Source organism: Chiloscyllium plagiosum, chromosome 6 (genome assembly GCF_004010195.1).
Source record: "Chiloscyllium plagiosum isolate BGI_BamShark_2017 chromosome 6, ASM401019v2, whole genome shotgun sequence".
Classification (NCBI taxonomy): domain Eukaryota; kingdom Metazoa; phylum Chordata; class Chondrichthyes; order Orectolobiformes; family Hemiscylliidae; genus Chiloscyllium; species Chiloscyllium plagiosum.
Window position 1 is genome coordinate 97,945,564 of NC_057715.1, and position 18,056 is coordinate 97,963,619.

An 18,056-nucleotide genomic window follows, 5' to 3' on the forward strand; every position below is an offset into this window, starting at 1 on the left:
TTTATTCATTTTTGACGTAAAATACATTATCAATTCAGTGTCAGACATTAATCAGAAACAGGGCTTGACTTACACTGAGGGGGCGACGCCATGAATGACCTCTAACCTACATTGTTTGTCTGTTGTTAAGCACGCGGCGTTACTATGCGACCGTGCCGCTAGTAGGCGTAGCTAACGGCCGTGTCCTTTTGTTGTTATAGTTTGCAATTACAATTTCGATTCAAACGGCCGAGAAAAAAAAAGTTGCAAAAAGCACGGACTCGAAGGAAGACCCCAAGAAGAGGTTGGATTAGGAAGAAGGCAAACAAAAGAAAGAAAATAGCCGAAACCGCTAGAAGCTTCAACTGTCTCCCGACCCCCGCCACACCAAAAGCGCGCGATTTTACCCTTCATTCTCCCCCTTACACACTAACCATCAGACAAGATTGTGATTGGTTAGAACGGCCAGGCTGCTGCGGGCGGCAAATATCGATGATTGGTTAGAACGGCGGCAGACGAATATCGTTGATTGGTTAGATCGACTCGACAACGGCTGCCAGTACGCGACGCTGATTGGTTATTCGTCTGTCCCCGCCCCTTTCCACATAACCTCCCCCCCGTACACACCACCGTAAGAAGCGGGATTGCTGTAGGCAGAGGTGCCACGGGTAAGTTTCTTTTCTCCATCCCTCAGGAGTTGTTGCTTTACCCGAGCGTTGACAGGCTTGTACCTGTGAAAGGGAGGCTCGAGGTGTGTGCTGCTATAAATTTTAAATGACCGATCTCTGTTTAAAGTACGTACCCTCTCCCCCCACCCACCCCCGTAACCCCATTGCTGGCTCGGTATGGACAGCGAAGATCTTATGTGTTAAAGTTCCTCATGTGCTCGCGCAAACTAGTTTGTGTGTAATAATAGTTTTATAACATTTTGCGTGTCTCCTGATCTTGATGTTTCTCTCCATCTTCACTCCTTGATGTCATAATGCTACGCAGACTCAGGTACGTGTGACAACAGCGAGAGGATGTCACCTTGAGGTGGGGTGGGTTTTGTTTTAATATTTCCTGGAAATAACCAGGGACTTTAAATATATGTATTATATACAACAGTAGGAAGGGGTGGATTGGTTAAAATATATTAAGAAAGCCCCGGGTGCCACACTACCAAATAACACTCCCACTCTGGAGGAGACAGGGCCAAGTCTCACCGCTCTCCCACCAGCATGTCTTCAGTGTTGCCAACGCGCAGATGGAGTTGGGCAGCTTCTGACTTCAAGGTAAAACTGTATGTGGGGAGGAACTAAACAAGGCTATGCGAATTCACTACTACGTGAATACTTTTATTGCTTCGAATCAACGAAAAAAAGTGCTTTACGCAGGGGGCTGGTTTTAAAATGATTTTTTTTAAAAAAAAGCAATTCGCCTCTGCAAGAGTTCTCTTTTTTTCAAAAAACAGTCTCCGAAAATAGAATTGTTCTATACTTGTTAATAGCCACACGCCCCCCCCCCCCCCTCCGTGTCTCAAGAAATTAGCCAACTTATTTTTATAAAAAGTCTCTTAACAAAGTTTGTTTCAACTGATGCTGTGCAATCATAAAAGCAACTGGTTGCTATAGCAACCGCTTACCCCTCTGGTTGTTTCTCCAGTGTCAAGCAGTAGGTTTTTTTTTATCCTTATTCACTGTTTTAAATGGCGATCCTAATGAATTTATCTGGTTAACTAACTGAATTTTCAATGTAATTAAAATGCACCTTTTATGTAAATTTAAACGTGTAAAGTATCCTAACATATAAGGTACTGTGATTCAGACATGCTAAAGCAAAGAGGCATTGTTAAACCTGTTTAAAGAAGTTTTAGTTACAGATTAGGAGAAAATGTACACATTTGGATGCCAAAAGATGCAAAAGTAATTCTAGGGGTTATTTTGCTGGATTTGAAATCCATCTAAATTCAAATCCCACTATGGCAGTTTAGATTAGATTACTTACAGTGTGGAAACAGGCCCTTTGGCCCAACAAGTCCACACCGACCCGCCGAAGCGCAACCCACCCATACCCCTACATTTACCCATGACCTAACACTACGGGCAATTTAGCATGGCCAATTCACCTGACCTGCACATCTTTGGACTGTGGGAGGAAACCGGAGCACATGGAGGAAACCCACGCAGACACGGGGAGAATGTGCAAACTCCACACAATCAGTCGCCTGCGGCGGGAATTGAACCCGTGTCTCTGGCGCTGTGAGGCAGCAGTGCTAACCAGTGTGCCACCGTGCCGCCTGGTTAGCACCATTTAATATCCTGGAAAGAAGAAAGCTAATGGTGGTGAACCTGTAGTGCTTGATTTCTATAATTTTTAAATCAGTTAATATATGCAAGATATCATCTTGAATGACAGTTCATTGGATGCTGAGGTTGTCTCTGCGACTCTGAACTTTGGATATTAATTGTCATGGTTTAGCTTTTCTCTCCCAATTTATCATGCTGTTGTGATTTTTGTGATGATTTGTAGCTCAAGTTGTGGTTCAGGTTGTAAGTTTGCTCGCTGAGCTGGAAGATTTGTTTGTTACTCTGCTAGGTTACATCATCAGTGAGCCTCTGTTGAAGCGCTGGTGTACTGTCCCACTTTCTATTTGTCTTAGTCTATTGTGGTTGGTGACATCACTTCTGATTCTTTTTCTGAGAATTTGGTAAATGGGTCCAAATTGATGTGTTTGTTAATGGAGTTCCAATTTGAATGCCAGGTCCCTAGGAATTCCCATGCATGTCTTTGTTTAGTCTGTTCCAGTCCAGTCTGTTCCTGTATTGTCCCAGTCTAACTAGCTACCAAAAGACATGACCAACTATCACCATTATCCTTAGACACAGACAATGAGGGACACCTGTTCGACTGGGACAGGGTAAACAAAGACACGCATGGGAATTCATAGAGATCTGGCATTCAAATTGGAACTCCATCAACAAACCTATCAATTTTGACCCCATTTACCAACCTCTCGGAAAAAGAACCAGAAGTGATGTTACCCGTCACAATAGACCAAGACACCCACAAAGTGGGACAGTACACCAGTGCTTCAACAGAAGTTCACTGATGTTACTTAGCATGGTGATGAAATGTCTGATAACAAATCTTCCAGCTCAGCGAGCAAACTTACAACCTGAGCATGCTGTTTATGTTGTTTAGATTTTTATTGAAAGCATTTTGGCCCAAACTGAAATCAAAATAATTTTAAAAGCTGTGTGTGCTGAGGAGTGGTGGTAAGTTGTTTGTTCGCTCTCACTCTTCCCCCGATGCATGTTGTATGGTACTATCTGTCTGTATAGCATGGAAAACAACACTTTTCACTGTAATTTGGTGCATGTGACAACAATAAATTACTTCAAATAAGTTGTATAATCTCTCCTAATTTAACTCTAAGTCTAGGTATCATTATTCTAAACCTATGTTCTGCTCCCTCCAGGGCTAATGTATCCTTCCTAATACATGGCACCCCGAATCTATTTTTACTACTCTGGGATCTAACCACTGCTGCTGCATAACTTCTGCATTTTTTATACTCCAGTTCTCTAGGTATAAAGACTAGCCTTCTATAAGGAACCTTGATTGTTTTCTGCACCTGTCCATTCCATGTTCAAGATCTATGCATCTGAACCTGAAGACTCTGGATATCCGCTGTGTTTAACTTCATACCATGTTAAAAGTATCCTGATCTATCCTGATTTTGGTCCTCCTACTTAGTTATATTGAAAATCCATCTGCCCAGTTTTGCCCACTCTTTTTTTTGAAAGAAGGGTGAAATAGGAAAGTCAGGGAGTTACAGAGCAGTTAGCCTGTAATTGTCAATCTGCATCCTTTTGTAATTTATAACTTACACTATACAATGTTGCCTTACTTCGTCAACAGCAAATTTCAATATGATGTTAGGTGATTATCCAAGTTGTTAATAAACAATGTGAACAACTGAGGCCCTAACACTGTTCCTTGTGGAACGCCACTCGTAACATCCTGCCAGTTTGAGTACCTCCCCATTATTCCTACTTCTTGTTGCGTGTCACTCAACCAATTTCCCCGCTAAGTCAGTAATTTTGCCCACAATCCTGTGGGCTTCTTCCTTACTTAGCAATCTCATACATGGGATTTTATCAAATGCCTTTTGGAAGTCCCCATAGTCCACAGTCACTTCTTTCAAAAAATTAATGCAGTTTATCAAGCATGACCACTGGTCACAAATTCATGCTGCCTATGCCAAATTAATTGAAAAACTTTGGGCTGTTCAGTTACCTTATCCTTGGTTATAGCCTCCCAACAATTTCTCCATCACATCTTTCATCCTTCTTAAACAGCAGTGATGTGCAATTTTCCAATCCAGAAGGCTGACTCCTGAATCTTCAAGAACTCTGATTCCATTTGAGACTTTGCTAATTATAATCTGTCAAGTTCTGTGGATTAGTCCCTTTTTTAATTGCATTAATTTCCTCATTATTGATGTTTTACTAATACTTTTTGCATTTATTTTCTGTCTCTGATCCACTACTAATTTCCTCAGCACCTCTGGCAAACCTGTCCTCCTTTTCTGCTCTAAATACTGAGGCTAAGTAATTATTCAACATGTCTGCCATTTCTCCATAGTCATTGGCAGTAACCCCAGTTAATTCTTTAGTGGGAGAAAGTGAGGACTGCAGATGCTGGAGATCAGAGCTGAAAATGTGTTGCTGGAAAAGCGCAAGAGGTCAGGCAGCATCCAAGGAGCAGGAGAATCGACGGTTCGGGCAGGAGCCCTGAAGAAGGGCTCATGCCCGAAACATCGATTTTCCTGCTCCTTGGATGCTGCCTGACCTGCTGCGCTTTTCCAGCAACACATTTTCAGCTCTAATTCTTTAGTAGACCAACATTGCTACAGACCACCTTCCCATTCATATAACTATTAAAGTTCATTTTATTGATTTTTGATGCCCCTTGCAAGTTTCCTTTCATAATCCCTTTTAGTAGCTTGTATAAGCTGCTTTGTGGCCCTTTGCTGGTCTTTATCTTCACATTTGGCAAGGTCTTTTTTTTTAAACATCTTGTAAACTATCTTTTAGTTTTACACTGTCCCTTATCTCTTCAGATGTCCTTGGCTTCTTTTTTGTGAAGTGGAGCTTTACCCTCTCTGGGGTATCAACTGGCTTTCTGTCTTGCATTAAATATTTCTTTACCCATCCTCCACTGTTCTTTACCCATTAGCAGATTTTCACAGTCTAATGTGAACAGTCTGTTTCATTTAATGAAAGTCAGTTTTACATGAATGTAAAATTCTACTGGCTGGTTCATTCTTTTCGCTTTCATACATTATAATCATGTTATGATTGCTATTTGATAAATATGCATGCAGAATCAAGTTACTAATTAAGTCTGGCTTATTATTCATTACTATATCCAATATTTCTTGTCCCTTTGTTGTATCCAGGACATATTGCTGTCAGAAACTCTCAGGCGCACTCCAGAAATTCACTTTTTTTTCTTGACAGGTGCTTGTTTGCCTTTCCCAGTCAGTTAAATCCAAACTTAGGAGTGGTTAGCACTGCTACCTCACAGCGTCAGAGACCCGGGTTCAATTCCTGCCTCAGGCAACTGTCTATGTGGAGTTTGCACGTTCTCCCTGTGTCTGCGTGGACTTTCTCCAGGTGCTCCGGTTTCCTCCTACAGTCCAAAGATGTGCAGGTTAGATGAATTGGCCATGCTAAATTGCCTGTAGTCTTCGGTGAGGGGGTAAGTGTAGGGGAATAGGTCTGGGTGGATTGCTCTTTGGAGGGTCAGTGTGGACTTGTTGGGCCAAAGGGCCTGTTTCCACACTACAAGTAATCTAATCTAATCTGACTGCAAAAATGGTTTGAGCCAGCACTGAATTTTTCATATTGTGCTATTGCATAGAGATGTTAAATGAAGACCTGTAACTGTTTTCTCAACTAATTCGGGGTTGTGACTTTTGCTGGACCAGTTTTGCCCATTCCTACTTTCCTTTAGAGGTGGTAGTGAGTAGCTGTGTTGAACTGTTGCAGTCCATTTTAATTTTACACTTACTGTAGATGTAAGGGTCATAGTTTAAAAATAAGAGGGTACCCATTTAAAACAGAATATTTTAATCTGAGAGTAGTGTCTTTGGATACCCTTTCCTCAAAAGGGAGTGAATGAAGAATCTTTAAATATCTTTAGGGCAAGGAAGATAGATTCTTGATTATGAAGGTGAAAGATTATTGGGGACACGCAGGAATTATAGAGTTGAGATTAGAATTGGATCAGCCATTCTCTTATTGAATGGCAGAACAAGCTCAAAGGGCTTAACCGACTTACTCTAGTTCCTTATTTGTATGTTCGTAGGATGTGGATGTCACTGGCTGGACCAGCATTTATTACAGTATCCTGATTGCTCCTGAGAAAGTGGTTGTGAGCTGTCTCCTTGAGTCGCTGCAGTACATTTGTTGTAGGTATACCCACAATGCTGTTATGGGAGGAATGATAGGATTTTAACCAAACGACATAGAAGGAACAGTGATTATGTTTCCAAATCAGGAAGCTGCGTGGCTTGGAGGAGAACTTGCAGATAATGGTGTTCCTATATATCTGTTGTCCCTGTTTCTTCTGGATGGAAATGGTTGTGGTTTTGGATAGTGCTGTTGAAGGAACTTTGGTAGATTTCTGCAGTGCATCTCGTAGTTTGTGCACGCTGCTACTGAGTGTTAATGGTACAGTGAAGTGATGTTTGTGGATGTAATATCAATTCAGTGGATTGCTTTGTCCTGGATGCTGCTTGAGTCTTGGATCTGCATGTAGCCAGACAATGAACAGGCTTTGAGGACTCTGGAGGTAAGTTAGACACTGCAAAACTCCTAGTCTTTGACCTGCTCTTGTAGTCACTGTATTTATGTGACTGGTGCAGTTTAGCTTTTGGTCCATGGTAACCGCAAGGATGTTGATAGTGAGGATTTATTTCAGTGATAGTAGGTCCATTGACTGTCAAGGGACAATAGTTAGATTCTCTTGTTGGAGATAATTATTGCCTGGCATTTGTGTGGCACAAATTTTACTTGCCACTTTTCAGCTCAAGCCTAGATACTGTAATATTCTTAAGATTTGATCAGCTCGATTGGTAGAGTTCTGTTGAGTCACTGGTAGCGGATGTTGAAGACCCCCCCCCCCCCCCACCCCCCAAAGTACATTATGTGCCCTTACCAGCCTCAGCACTTCCTCCAAGTGGTATTTAACATAGAGGAGCACTGATTCACCAGCCAGTGACAAGTGCTATTAAGTAATTGGGTTTCCTTGCTGATGTTTGACCTGGTGTCATGAGACTTCATTTGGTCCAGAGTCAATGTAGAAGACTCCCAGGGCGGCTTTCACTTGACTGTATGCCAATCTGCTGGGACAGATCATATCCAGAGTTGGTGATATTGATGTCTGGGACTTGGTCTGTGAAGTATGACCCTGACTGTAACAATTGGGCTGGTGCTTGATTAGTCTAAGATGCCTATCCCAATTTTGGCAATAACCCCAGATATTAGTAAGGATGACTTGCAGGATCAGCAGGACTCTATTTGCCATAATTGATGCCAAATGGACTATCTAGTTTCATAGAGTCATACAACATGGAAAAAGACATTTGCTCCAACTCGTCTATGCTGACCATGTTCCCAAACTAAACTAGTCCCATTTGCCTGCGTTTGGCTCATAACCCTCCAAAACCGTTCCTATTCAAATGTCTTTTAAATGTTGTAATTGTAACTGTATCCACCACTTCCTCTGGCAGTTCATTAAACCTTCAGAAGCCAAAAAAATGCACCCTCAAGTCCTCCTTCAGTGCTGTTGAGCAAACACGTCAACAGGCCTCTCCCTCAAGTTGTGTAAAACACTTTCTTCCTCACATACTTTATTTGAGTATATATTGTTTTGAACTATAAGAATTTCCAACAGAGAAGAAAGCCCTTTCCAGATTGACACTCAACAAACATGTGGAGGCCTCTCCCACAAAGCGTCAGGAAAGGAAGATGTCTCAGCATTTTTCTGCACTATAAAAGTTCTAAAAAATGTGAAATAAAATTTTCTGCTTCTGTATAATAACGATAAAAAATCCACAAAAAAACGCCGCAACTCCTGTTCTCTTCCGTTGTTTCCTTTTTTTTGTTTTGAGACTTTAGTGGTTGATACAATTGTTGTTTGCTAGGATAGTTAAGAGTCAACCGTATTATCGTGGGTCTGGGGTCATGTGTAGACAAGTCCAGGTAAGGTTGACAGATTTCCTTCGCTCAGGACCTTACTGAACCAGATTAAGTTTTCTGACAATCGTGGTCACTGTTTATAAGCTCGTGGTCATCATTAGACTCTCTTTTTTTTTAATTTCAGATTTTTATTGCTGTGATGGGATTTGAACCTGTAACTTTGATCTCAATGTTACTAGTCTATTGATAATACCATTATCTCGTTGACTCCACGCTTGATGTCCATACAGCTACAGGGTTATGAGAGAGAAAATTCCATGATTTTGAACCAATGATAGTAAAGGAATGGTGAACTATTTCCAAGTCATGAAGTCTGGCTTGGGTAGGAACTTTCAGGTGATGTGTTCACATGTATCTGTTGTCCTTGTCCTTCTGGGTGTTAGCAGTTGTGGAGTTGGAAGATACTTTCCAAGGAGCCTTGGTGAATTCATTTTTGGTGTTTGTTCATAATTATATGATCCTTAGACATCTGCTGACCAGGAAGGTTTGATGTTGTTGATTGTCCACTTAGCTGTTGAAAGTGCATGGTGTAGGAAGAAAGGTAATGGTGGAAAACTACAGGAGAAATGGATTATACTGCCCAAAAATAACATGTTTATGCAAAGTGCATATGGGATGCTTAATTTGTCTAAATTAGTATGTAAACAATAGCACAAGTATTTGTGAGGCAAGCACTTATGTAAGGTTTTATGATAATAACTAGAAGTAAAAATAGGCATTTGAACGATCTATCACTGAATTGTTATGATGCAGAAAGAAGCCATTCAGCCTCTTGTCTACACCATCCCTCTGTGCATTGACTGGATAAGTCAGAACCAAGAATCAAATCTGGCTTGATGGATCACATGTCTAACTGTTGTAGTCAATTGGTGTGGGAGTTAGTGTAGTATGTTGCACTCAAGATGGCACGTGTTCATAAAGCAGGTTTTAGATTAAGAAAAACAAGCAATTTAGGTATAGAATATAGTTCAAAAAGATTTTAACATACTGGTTGAAACTTTGTTTTGATGTAATGCTTCTGTCTTAACATTTTAAATGTTATACTCGATGGACTCCTTTCAGCATCTTGTACTTGGAGCAAATTCTGAGGTCCTAAGATGTTCTCAGTTGAATAACTGAAACCTCTCCTATCTTGGAAATTCCACAGACTAAAAAACACATTTGCTGAAGTAACCGGTTCCCCTGAATTGAATCCTACCCGTGGGGAGGGGAGGGGGGAATTCTATACTGAACTGAAAATAAAACTGATGGGTTTATTCTGTTATTTTGCCTGTCATAAACAACTTATCCATCAACACTTCTTAGAGTGCTATGCTAGGCTCTGGCTGAAGTCATTTTTCTTCTTAGCAATGATATGTTTAGATCATTGTTCCAGAATAACTTTTTTTTTGTGAAAGAGAACTCTGCCTTTATTTTAAGACCTAACTTTCAAAAATGATTTTGAATATAATGCACCTTTCACAAGTTCAAACTCTGACACTTTTTTTAAAAAAAGAAGCTGGAAAACCGAACTATTGGACTAAAAAGCAAATCTCCTTGTCAGAACAATCAGTCGTTTGAACTCTTCTGATATCAGCAGATTCTGCCTATTATAATTTAAGGACCATGTGTTATTAAAGGAGGAAGTCTTGATATTTTGAACTAGAATTTTAAACTCAATTATTGGCAGGCAGGGTGGGCGATTGATGTAACATTACCTTTTTTTTTACTTTAAATGTTGTCATATTATAAATCAGATTAGAAAATTTAAGCAAGAAGGCTATTGATTTTAGTTTTGGGGTAAAACATCTGCATTTGGTATATGAGGGATATGAAATGAGGATTGCACAGTATTTGCATCTGTCTTTACCAGTGTGGGAGATATACTTGGGCCAGTGATCGAGGAGGAACTAATATGTTCAAAATTGATAAGTGTGGGATCGACTGTTGTAGTCCAAATTGACAAGGTACCAGGACCAGATGAGATGCATCCAAACATGTTTAATGGAGGGAGTGGAAATTTTAGGTGCATTGATCATCTTTCCATCTTTTTGTAGATTTAGGGAGAAGGCAGATGAGAATTGCAAAGTTATGGCTATCTTCAAGAAAGCTTGTAAGGGCAATTATAGGCCAATCAGTTTAATTTTGGTGATGGAGAGGCTTCTAGAAACAATTATTTGCTATAGAATTAGTAGTCACATAGAAAAAGGAGGATTGATTAAGAGAATCTGCATAGAATTATGAAATGGAAATGTGCTTGACTAACCTGCTGTAGGTGAGAAGAAGGGGGAAGAGAAAACCAGTTAGCCTAAAAACGTAATATAATTGTAAATAAAGTTATCAATCCTTTTTTCATTCTTTCACAGCTTGTGGCTAGGCCAGCAGATATTGTCCAATTTTAATTGCCCTTCAACTGCCTTCTGGAAATACTGCAATTCATGATGGTTGTAGGTACAAATTCAGTGCTGTTAGGATGTGAGTTCTGGGATTTTGATCCCAGTGACAGAAGAAACGGTGATTTAATTCCACCTGGGAATATAGTGAGTGTGTTGGAGGGGAACTTTCAGATTGTGGTGTTCCTGTATATATCTTGCCCTTGTTCTTCCTTGTTCTTTTTCAGTGATAGAAATCGTGAGTTTGGTGGGTGCTGTTGAAGTGCTGTAACAGTCTTAAAGCTTTAAAAGCAAATGAAGACCTTGTTCTTACAACAACTTTATTTACAATTATATTAAGTTTTTTAGGCTAACAAGTTTTCTCTTCCCCCACCCCACCCCACCCCCTCTCACCTACAGGAAAGTGCAGGAAAGGGGAGAGACCACCTGAGTCTCAACGTTTCATCTGAGGCAGCCCTTGAATTCACAGGAGTTAAAGATAGAAATAAAAGTGGACGAGATCGTAACCTTCAACTAAATTATCAGGTGCTCTGAGAACTTCTCATAACTTTTTAAATATAAATGTCAATGAAAATATTGTATGAAATGAAAACTCACTTAAGCACCCTATAAATATGGTTTTCAATTTCCTCTGGACAAAGCTTGTGTGTTTATATTTTTAACTTAAAATATGGAATAATTTTGAGCACTTCCAGTTTTATTAAAGATTGGAAGAAACAAATTGGTAGAATGAACTTGTCTTCCAAGTTAATTGAATGCATTTGAGGCAGTTTTCAAGAATGGCACATTAAAGAATCAAAAATGATGCAGGTTTTTTGGATTAATTACTATTTAAGGAGATGGGGGTTATCACTATTCCAATAGTGAAATAGCCTCTGGCAATGAGTGATCGTAATTTGATTGAATACAATGCTCAAAGTACAAAGGGGTGACAGGAAAGTTTGCCCCAAAACCATCAAAACTCTAGTTAGCATTTAATCATGGGTACAACTAATTAGAGAAAAGTTGACCTAGTATGTGGGAGAGAGGGAAAATCTGTCAAGAGGCTACGCCTTCAGTTATTTCGGGCTGGTTAACCAGTGTTGTATTAACCTTCTATCTTGAAAAGGGAAACTAGGTAAGGTGTTTAAAATAATAAAATGATTCAATTGAGTGATACTTAAAAGCTATTTCCACACGTTTGGAAAAGCAGAATCTAATTTTTAAAGTTATAACTTTGGTCTTCAAAACGTTATACCTGCTTGGACAACTGGAGTTTTTAAAATTGTGATCAATTAGGTTATCGTTTGAGTAATTATAGCCCAAAGGGGAGTAAATGAAATTAATATCCCATGATCTAATTAAATGGTGGAACAGGATCTTACTGTAAACAGGTGAAATTTAGCAGTGGCAAATACAATCCTCATCCCTCCACACTATAAAAATACTGTTGTCTAATTAGGTTTGTATATGTCCATGTTGACTGGTATTTGATATGTGTATTGTTACTTAACAACAGTGGTAAATCATTCTGGACATGGTTACATTGTTTCATCCTGTTTTTTCCTATACAGCAGAAAAGATTTAATGAGATTTGATAAAGAGTTCAAAGCTCTTAGTTTCTCCCAAGCCAGTGAGTAAAGTCCTCCTATGTCCAACAGCAGGAACATTGATAACCCAAAAAATACAAATTTAAGTTTGCTGGCAAAAGCACTAGTGGGGCAATGAAAATTTTTTTTTTCTCACGGAGTTTCGATTTCAAATGCAGATTTAACCGTAACTTTTACAAAGGGATTTTGTATGTTTACTTAAAGGAAAACAATGCTGAGCTATGGAGAGAGAAAAGTATGAGGGTGTGACTAAAGAATAGCTATTTCAAAGAGTTGGCACAGGCTGTAAAATTCCACAACTTTGTTCCCCTGGATCTGGGACCTGTCTGCTTGCAACTCTGTTTGCTCAGTACCATTTTTTGAGTGATTTTCTAATTTCATCAAGTTCTCTTTTCTCGCTAATTTTATAGTTCTTGGAATAGTCATTATGTCTCCCTTGCTTTGATAGTGCTGAATATTCTCAAACTTTGGCTAAATGGGAATTTCATAGTGTTTTTCTCTATGAACCTTAGTGAGTTTTCTCAAGTTTTAAGCTGGTCACCTCATTAATACCATTATCAGTCGCACAATTACATACATAACGTGGCTGACAGCAAATGAAGGAAGGTGATCTCCCCAACCCAACAACTTGCCCTTCTTTGTGTTTCCTTCTTATTCAGTTGAAACATTGTTGCAGTTGTACCACCTGCATCAATGGTCACAGCTGTACCAGCCAGTTGTCTCACTCAGTGCCCCTTTCTATTCAAGGCCACAGTGGGGCTGAAACATGCAAGACAAGTGGTGAGGTGGGTGACATTTTTCTCCTCTCCTCATGGTTGAATCTTTGAATTCTAGACCAGTCACGTGGGGATGCAGAGACATTCATGTTTCACCATCAAAGATTTATTGTGATGTGCTGCAGAGATCTTCTATTGCCACCACTTTGAATGCATACTTAACACAAACAAGCTTCTAATCCAATTGCTCAAATGCATGTAGGTATCAGCAGCTTCCTCTTATCATCTTTTTGCAAGGGAACTGCCCCTCCAGCAAACAGTTTCTACTTCACCTGAGAGGAAGAAACCTCTTCGCTCAGAGGGTGCAATTGCATGGCTGTCTTCTGCACCCTTCAGCTCAGATGATTTCACGTCGGATGACACATTCAAGAGTCTAATCTTGATAAAGTTTTCTAATGAGCACATTTCTGGTGCATCTCTGCAGCTTGCCAAGGAAGAAATAATGTAGGTCTCCGGCACTCAGGACTGCCAGAGACTAGGCATTTGTTCAGTGCAGGGAAGGAGGGAGTGCTGTGATATTGGCCATTTTTAATTTAGTTAAAATGCAGGAAACCATTTTGTTGGAGAGAATTGAAGCAATCTACCAATGCTATCTGTTCTGTGCTGGTTCTGGCATGTGTCCATCTAGCTACCTGTATGGGCAGGTTATTGGTGGGCTGCTATGTCCAGCAGAATGTTCACTGACAGCTGGAGATGTATGCAGACCTTCACACCAGTGCAGTAGCCATTGGTGGTCAGCATCAGCAGGGTAACTGGATGAGGAACCTTGCCCTGTCTCCAGCTGTTCCTTCCTCTCAAGGATGCAGGGTTGTACCGGCAGTTATCCACTGGGTGGAGGAACCACATACAAGTCCCCCAGAACTCTCCTCCCTCTATCTCCACCCTTCTGGTAACCCTCAACACTGCAGATGTTCAAGCTCAGGAGGGTGAGCTTATGTACAGCAAGAATGCACACAATCCATGGGCTGTGTAGCTGCAAACACTCCGAATATCTGCCCAGCCCCCAAGGCTGACTGGCAACCTATAGCCCAGCTGTGGATCCTTGTGGCCCTGATGGCAAAATGGGCTGCATTATATCTGTGTTTTGCCTTAGTCAGAGGTTTAATTAAAGGAATCGTCAGATGTGGTTGGAAAGTACAGTCATCGCCTCTCGGGCTTTATTTTTGAGGCATCCATCCCTTAACTTAGGTTCCTCCAGAAGTTTATCAGCATCATGGCAGCTTCCGGTGTACTTGGTGCAGACTTTTAAGATATGGGTCTTCTGATCACATATGCCTAGACATTGACTGAACAGAACAAAACCCTTTCCCATTATTGAAGTGGAATTCTCAAGACTGTATATTCTGCCGTATTCTGAAACTGGAATTCTCCAGCAGTTGACAGTTGTTATATGTCCTGGGACATGTTTACTGAGCACTCATTGGGACATGACATTGAAGATGAAAGTCTGAGCCTCCTATACCACCTCCATGTCCTGAGGGGACTCTTTTTGTTCCAAAGGTTTCATTTGGAGGCTGCTCAGCAGATGGTAGAGGTTGCTGATAGCCTGGGTTTGCAGAAATCTTTATTCCTCCTCAATTTCCTGTGCACCTCCGTTGTGTTTTTGCCAGAGCAATGATAACCCCCTCCTGTACCTGGATCCATTAATAATGGTTCCAATGAGCTGAGTGGGGACTATTAAAACTAAAACAGCTCTTTAGTGCTCTGAGCAGTCAGCAGTTGCAGCACATCAATGACAGTTTGCAGTAGTCTTTGATACAGTGGGTCATGGAGACCTCTGACCAGGAGAGCCATAGGTTGTTACGACGTTTGACATACTAGACCTTATTCAGATGCATTGTAACAAATCATATCTTACACATACTGTAGGAGATTAAGTGCAAAAGGATCACTGCCTTGTTTCCCCCATTCTCCACATGATTGAAGAAAAGCAACATAAGAGCATGTTGTGAAATACTTACAGTTCAGTGTGAGGAATGCAGTTCATACCCTTCTATAGCCTACAAGACCTTTAGAGTGCATTTGTGAATTGTCCATTTCTTCAGGCAAAGAAAACTTACTCCGCCTACTGAGGATGTACAGACAGCTGTGTTTCATTTTCATTGTGTTTTGGGTGGAGATGGAAGATAAGATGGTTAGCACTCCAGAAAAGGTGTTGCAGGCTCAGTTATTCATTGAAGTGGTGCAGCCCCTGCAAAGGAACATGCCTAAGATGCTGGGGGATAATAGCCAAGGTGATGCCTGGAGAAGACACTGACTAACTGCAGCCACCAAGACAACAGTCTGACTTCCAAATTGGAAATTGGAGTGCTGTCTCAGATACCTGGGAAGATAGCAACTTACTTGTAAACCATTTGAGGTTAGGTAATAATGAGAGTAAATCATGCAAATATATGCCCACTTGTAGGATTCTCATCTAATGATTAAAACCTTGGGCATAAAATTGAACTCTTCTCTTGATATGGACAATCCGTTTTTTATTCTAGCTGTGTGTTCCTAACCGTATTGCCATTGCTCAAGTTTTCCACATGCTGGGAAAATTCCACCATCGTATTGTTTTCATATATTCTCTATTTTTTCCAATACTGTCAGACCATTAACCAGAGGACACAAGTTAAGGTGACTGCCACTTCTAGTTCTCTTGCCATAAGAAAAATCAATCTTTTAAACAATATCAGTTTGGAATTTCAGGTTTCCCCTCTGTGGTAATGCAAACAGGTTCAGTAGTTTTCTTTGTGAAAATACTTTGGCTTTAAGGTGGTGTATTTGGGCTTTTTTAAAATGAGGAAAAGTTAGGACAGAAGTGCCAGGCAGTCTTCCCCTAAGCTAATAAAGTAAACCACTTGTGAGGTCTTAGATTTTTAAAAAATAAGTCAGAACAGTAGGAGCAGCCTGAATAGGTGGGGTCAAGCTCCCATAAAACCAAGATTTTCAGTTTTAGCCTTCAGCAGCAGTTGCTGCTGGGGCATGAAGCTGGATATGGAAGCCTTTTTTTTTTCTGTCACAGCTAAAAGCTGAGGTTTCTCTTCCTGCTGCTAGAATTGCATGTGAGACAATCTATTTTACTGCATTTACCTTTGTTTATGGGACATTACTATATTGGAATAATCACTGTTTAGTAGCTAAATAATCTGTTAAGTTTGCCAATAATAAAGTTATTCGAATTCTTTATTCGTATACTAAAGTTTAAATAAAACAGAGGAAAATGTTTTACTTCAAGACTGGAAGTTTGACCAGTTGGATTAGGCTATTTACATATTTTGAGGGGGATTTGGTCTGATCCATAACAAATTTGGGGCTCTTGTTGAGATCCAAATCCAGGTTAGGTTTAACATTATTCGACTCTAAGGCAGTGAGCGGTGATTGCTAATGTTTTTTATTTTGGCTCTTGCATTGTTGGTTTAAATCGGGTGTGCCTTATGTAGTAAAAGTTGTTTTGGGGGGGTAGAAGAAGTCACTTCAGGACCTTAATAGAAAGTGAGCAAGGTCAAGCTCTTGGAATTTGCAAACAAGCTGGAGTTGGAGTTCCCTGTGTCTGTGAGGAAAGGGGAAATAATTGTGGCAATCGTGCAGCATTTACAATTGCCAATTACAATTGAAATGATCATAAATGGCTAAACTTCAATTGCAAATGAAGCAGCTTGAACACAAAAAGGAATTGAAACAGTCTGAATTACTGCTTCCTCTGCTTTAAATTGTAAAAAAGGAAAGGAAGGCCCTAATAGAAGAAAGGGAGAAAGAGCCTTTGAACTTGAGGTTAGAACTGAAAACTCAAAACAGACTTAAATTGCAGAAGTACAGATGAAAAGTAGGAGTAGTGTGAGGACAGTGGTGGAGAGCGATCCCATTGTAGCCAAAAGCCTGGTGGGGATGTCCAAGTGTTGCTTAAGTTTGGCAAGAAGAATGTAGAAGTCTTTCCATTTCACCTGAAGAAGTGGCTAAACAAATGAAATGGCCAGTGACCACGTGGCTATCCAAACAAAGTTGGTAGGAAAGTTAGTGAGGTATTTGCACCACTATTAGAGATGGTGTCTGGGGAGTATGATGAAGTGAAAAATGCAATCTAAAGCATATGAACTATACCAGAAGCCAACATTTTTTGGAATCTCGGGAGGGAACCTGGTCAAACATTGAGTTTGAAAGTGTCAAACAAAGTAATTTTGATTGGTGTTTAAGGGCATTGAAAATAGATCAAACATGTGGTGCTCTTAGACAATTAATTTGGAGGAGTTGAAAATTTCACCTCCTGAAGTAGTGACAACACATGGAAGAGCATAGTCATACAGCATGGTCACAGATACTTCAGTCCCAACTGAACTGTGCTGAACCTATTCCCAAATTAAACTAATCTTACCTGCCTGTGCTTAACCGATATCCCTGCAAACCTTTCCTATTCATGAGCTTATCCAAATGTCTTAAATATTTTAGCTCCACCATTTTCTCTGGCAATTCATTCCACATGTGACCCATTGTGCTTTAAGAAAATAAAATGTTGCTCCACAATCCTTTTTTAATCTTTCCCCTCTCATCTTAAAAATATGCCCCCTAGATTTGAACTCCATCCTAGGAAAAAGACCGTTGTCATTCACCTTATCTACGTCCCTCATGATTTTATGAATCTCTGTAACTTCACCCCTCTGCTTCCTACGCTCCAATGAGAAAAGCCCCAGCCTTTCCAGTCTGTTTTCATATCTCAAAACCTCCATTCCCAGCAACATTCTGGTAAATCTTTTCTGCATACTGCCCAGTTTAATAATACCTGTCCTATAACAGGGCAACTAGAACTGCACACATACTCCAAAAGAGGCTTCACCAATATCTTGTACAACCTCAACATGACATCCAACTCTTTTACTCAATGCAATGGCCAATGAAGACAAGTGCGCTAAATACCTTAACTACCCTGTCTACCTGTGGTACAAATTTCAAAAAATGAGGTACCTGAACTGCTAGATGTCTGTGTTCTACAACACTACCATTAATTATATAAGATTCTCAGAAATTTTCTGCATCTTTTGTCTCTAAGTGGAAGATGCCTTATTTTTAAATTGGTGCCCCTTTGTTTTCAGTTTCCCCATGACTGGAAAC

At 40.2% G+C, this 18,056-nt stretch overlaps 1 protein-coding gene across 5 annotated transcripts in view; it reads left to right on the forward strand.

Moving 5' to 3' along the window:
* The first annotated feature begins 1,166 nt into the window (after positions 1-1,166).
* Positions 1,167-18,056, forward strand: part of LOC122550866 (testis-specific gene 10 protein-like) — a 134,476-nt gene continuing 117,586 nt past the window's right edge. For 3 of the 5 annotated variants that reach the window (XM_043692219.1, XM_043692221.1, XM_043692220.1), the window contains exons 1-2: positions 1,169-1,253; positions 11,003-11,128. In XM_043692219.1, coding sequence (XP_043548154.1) covers positions 1,200-1,253; positions 11,003-11,128 — 180 coding nt within the window. In that variant the 5' untranslated portion in view covers positions 1,169-1,199. Of the gene's footprint in view, positions 1,254-11,002; positions 11,129-18,056 lie in introns of all 5 variants that reach the window. The other 2 variants (XM_043692222.1, XM_043692223.1) reach the window with 2 other exon arrangements.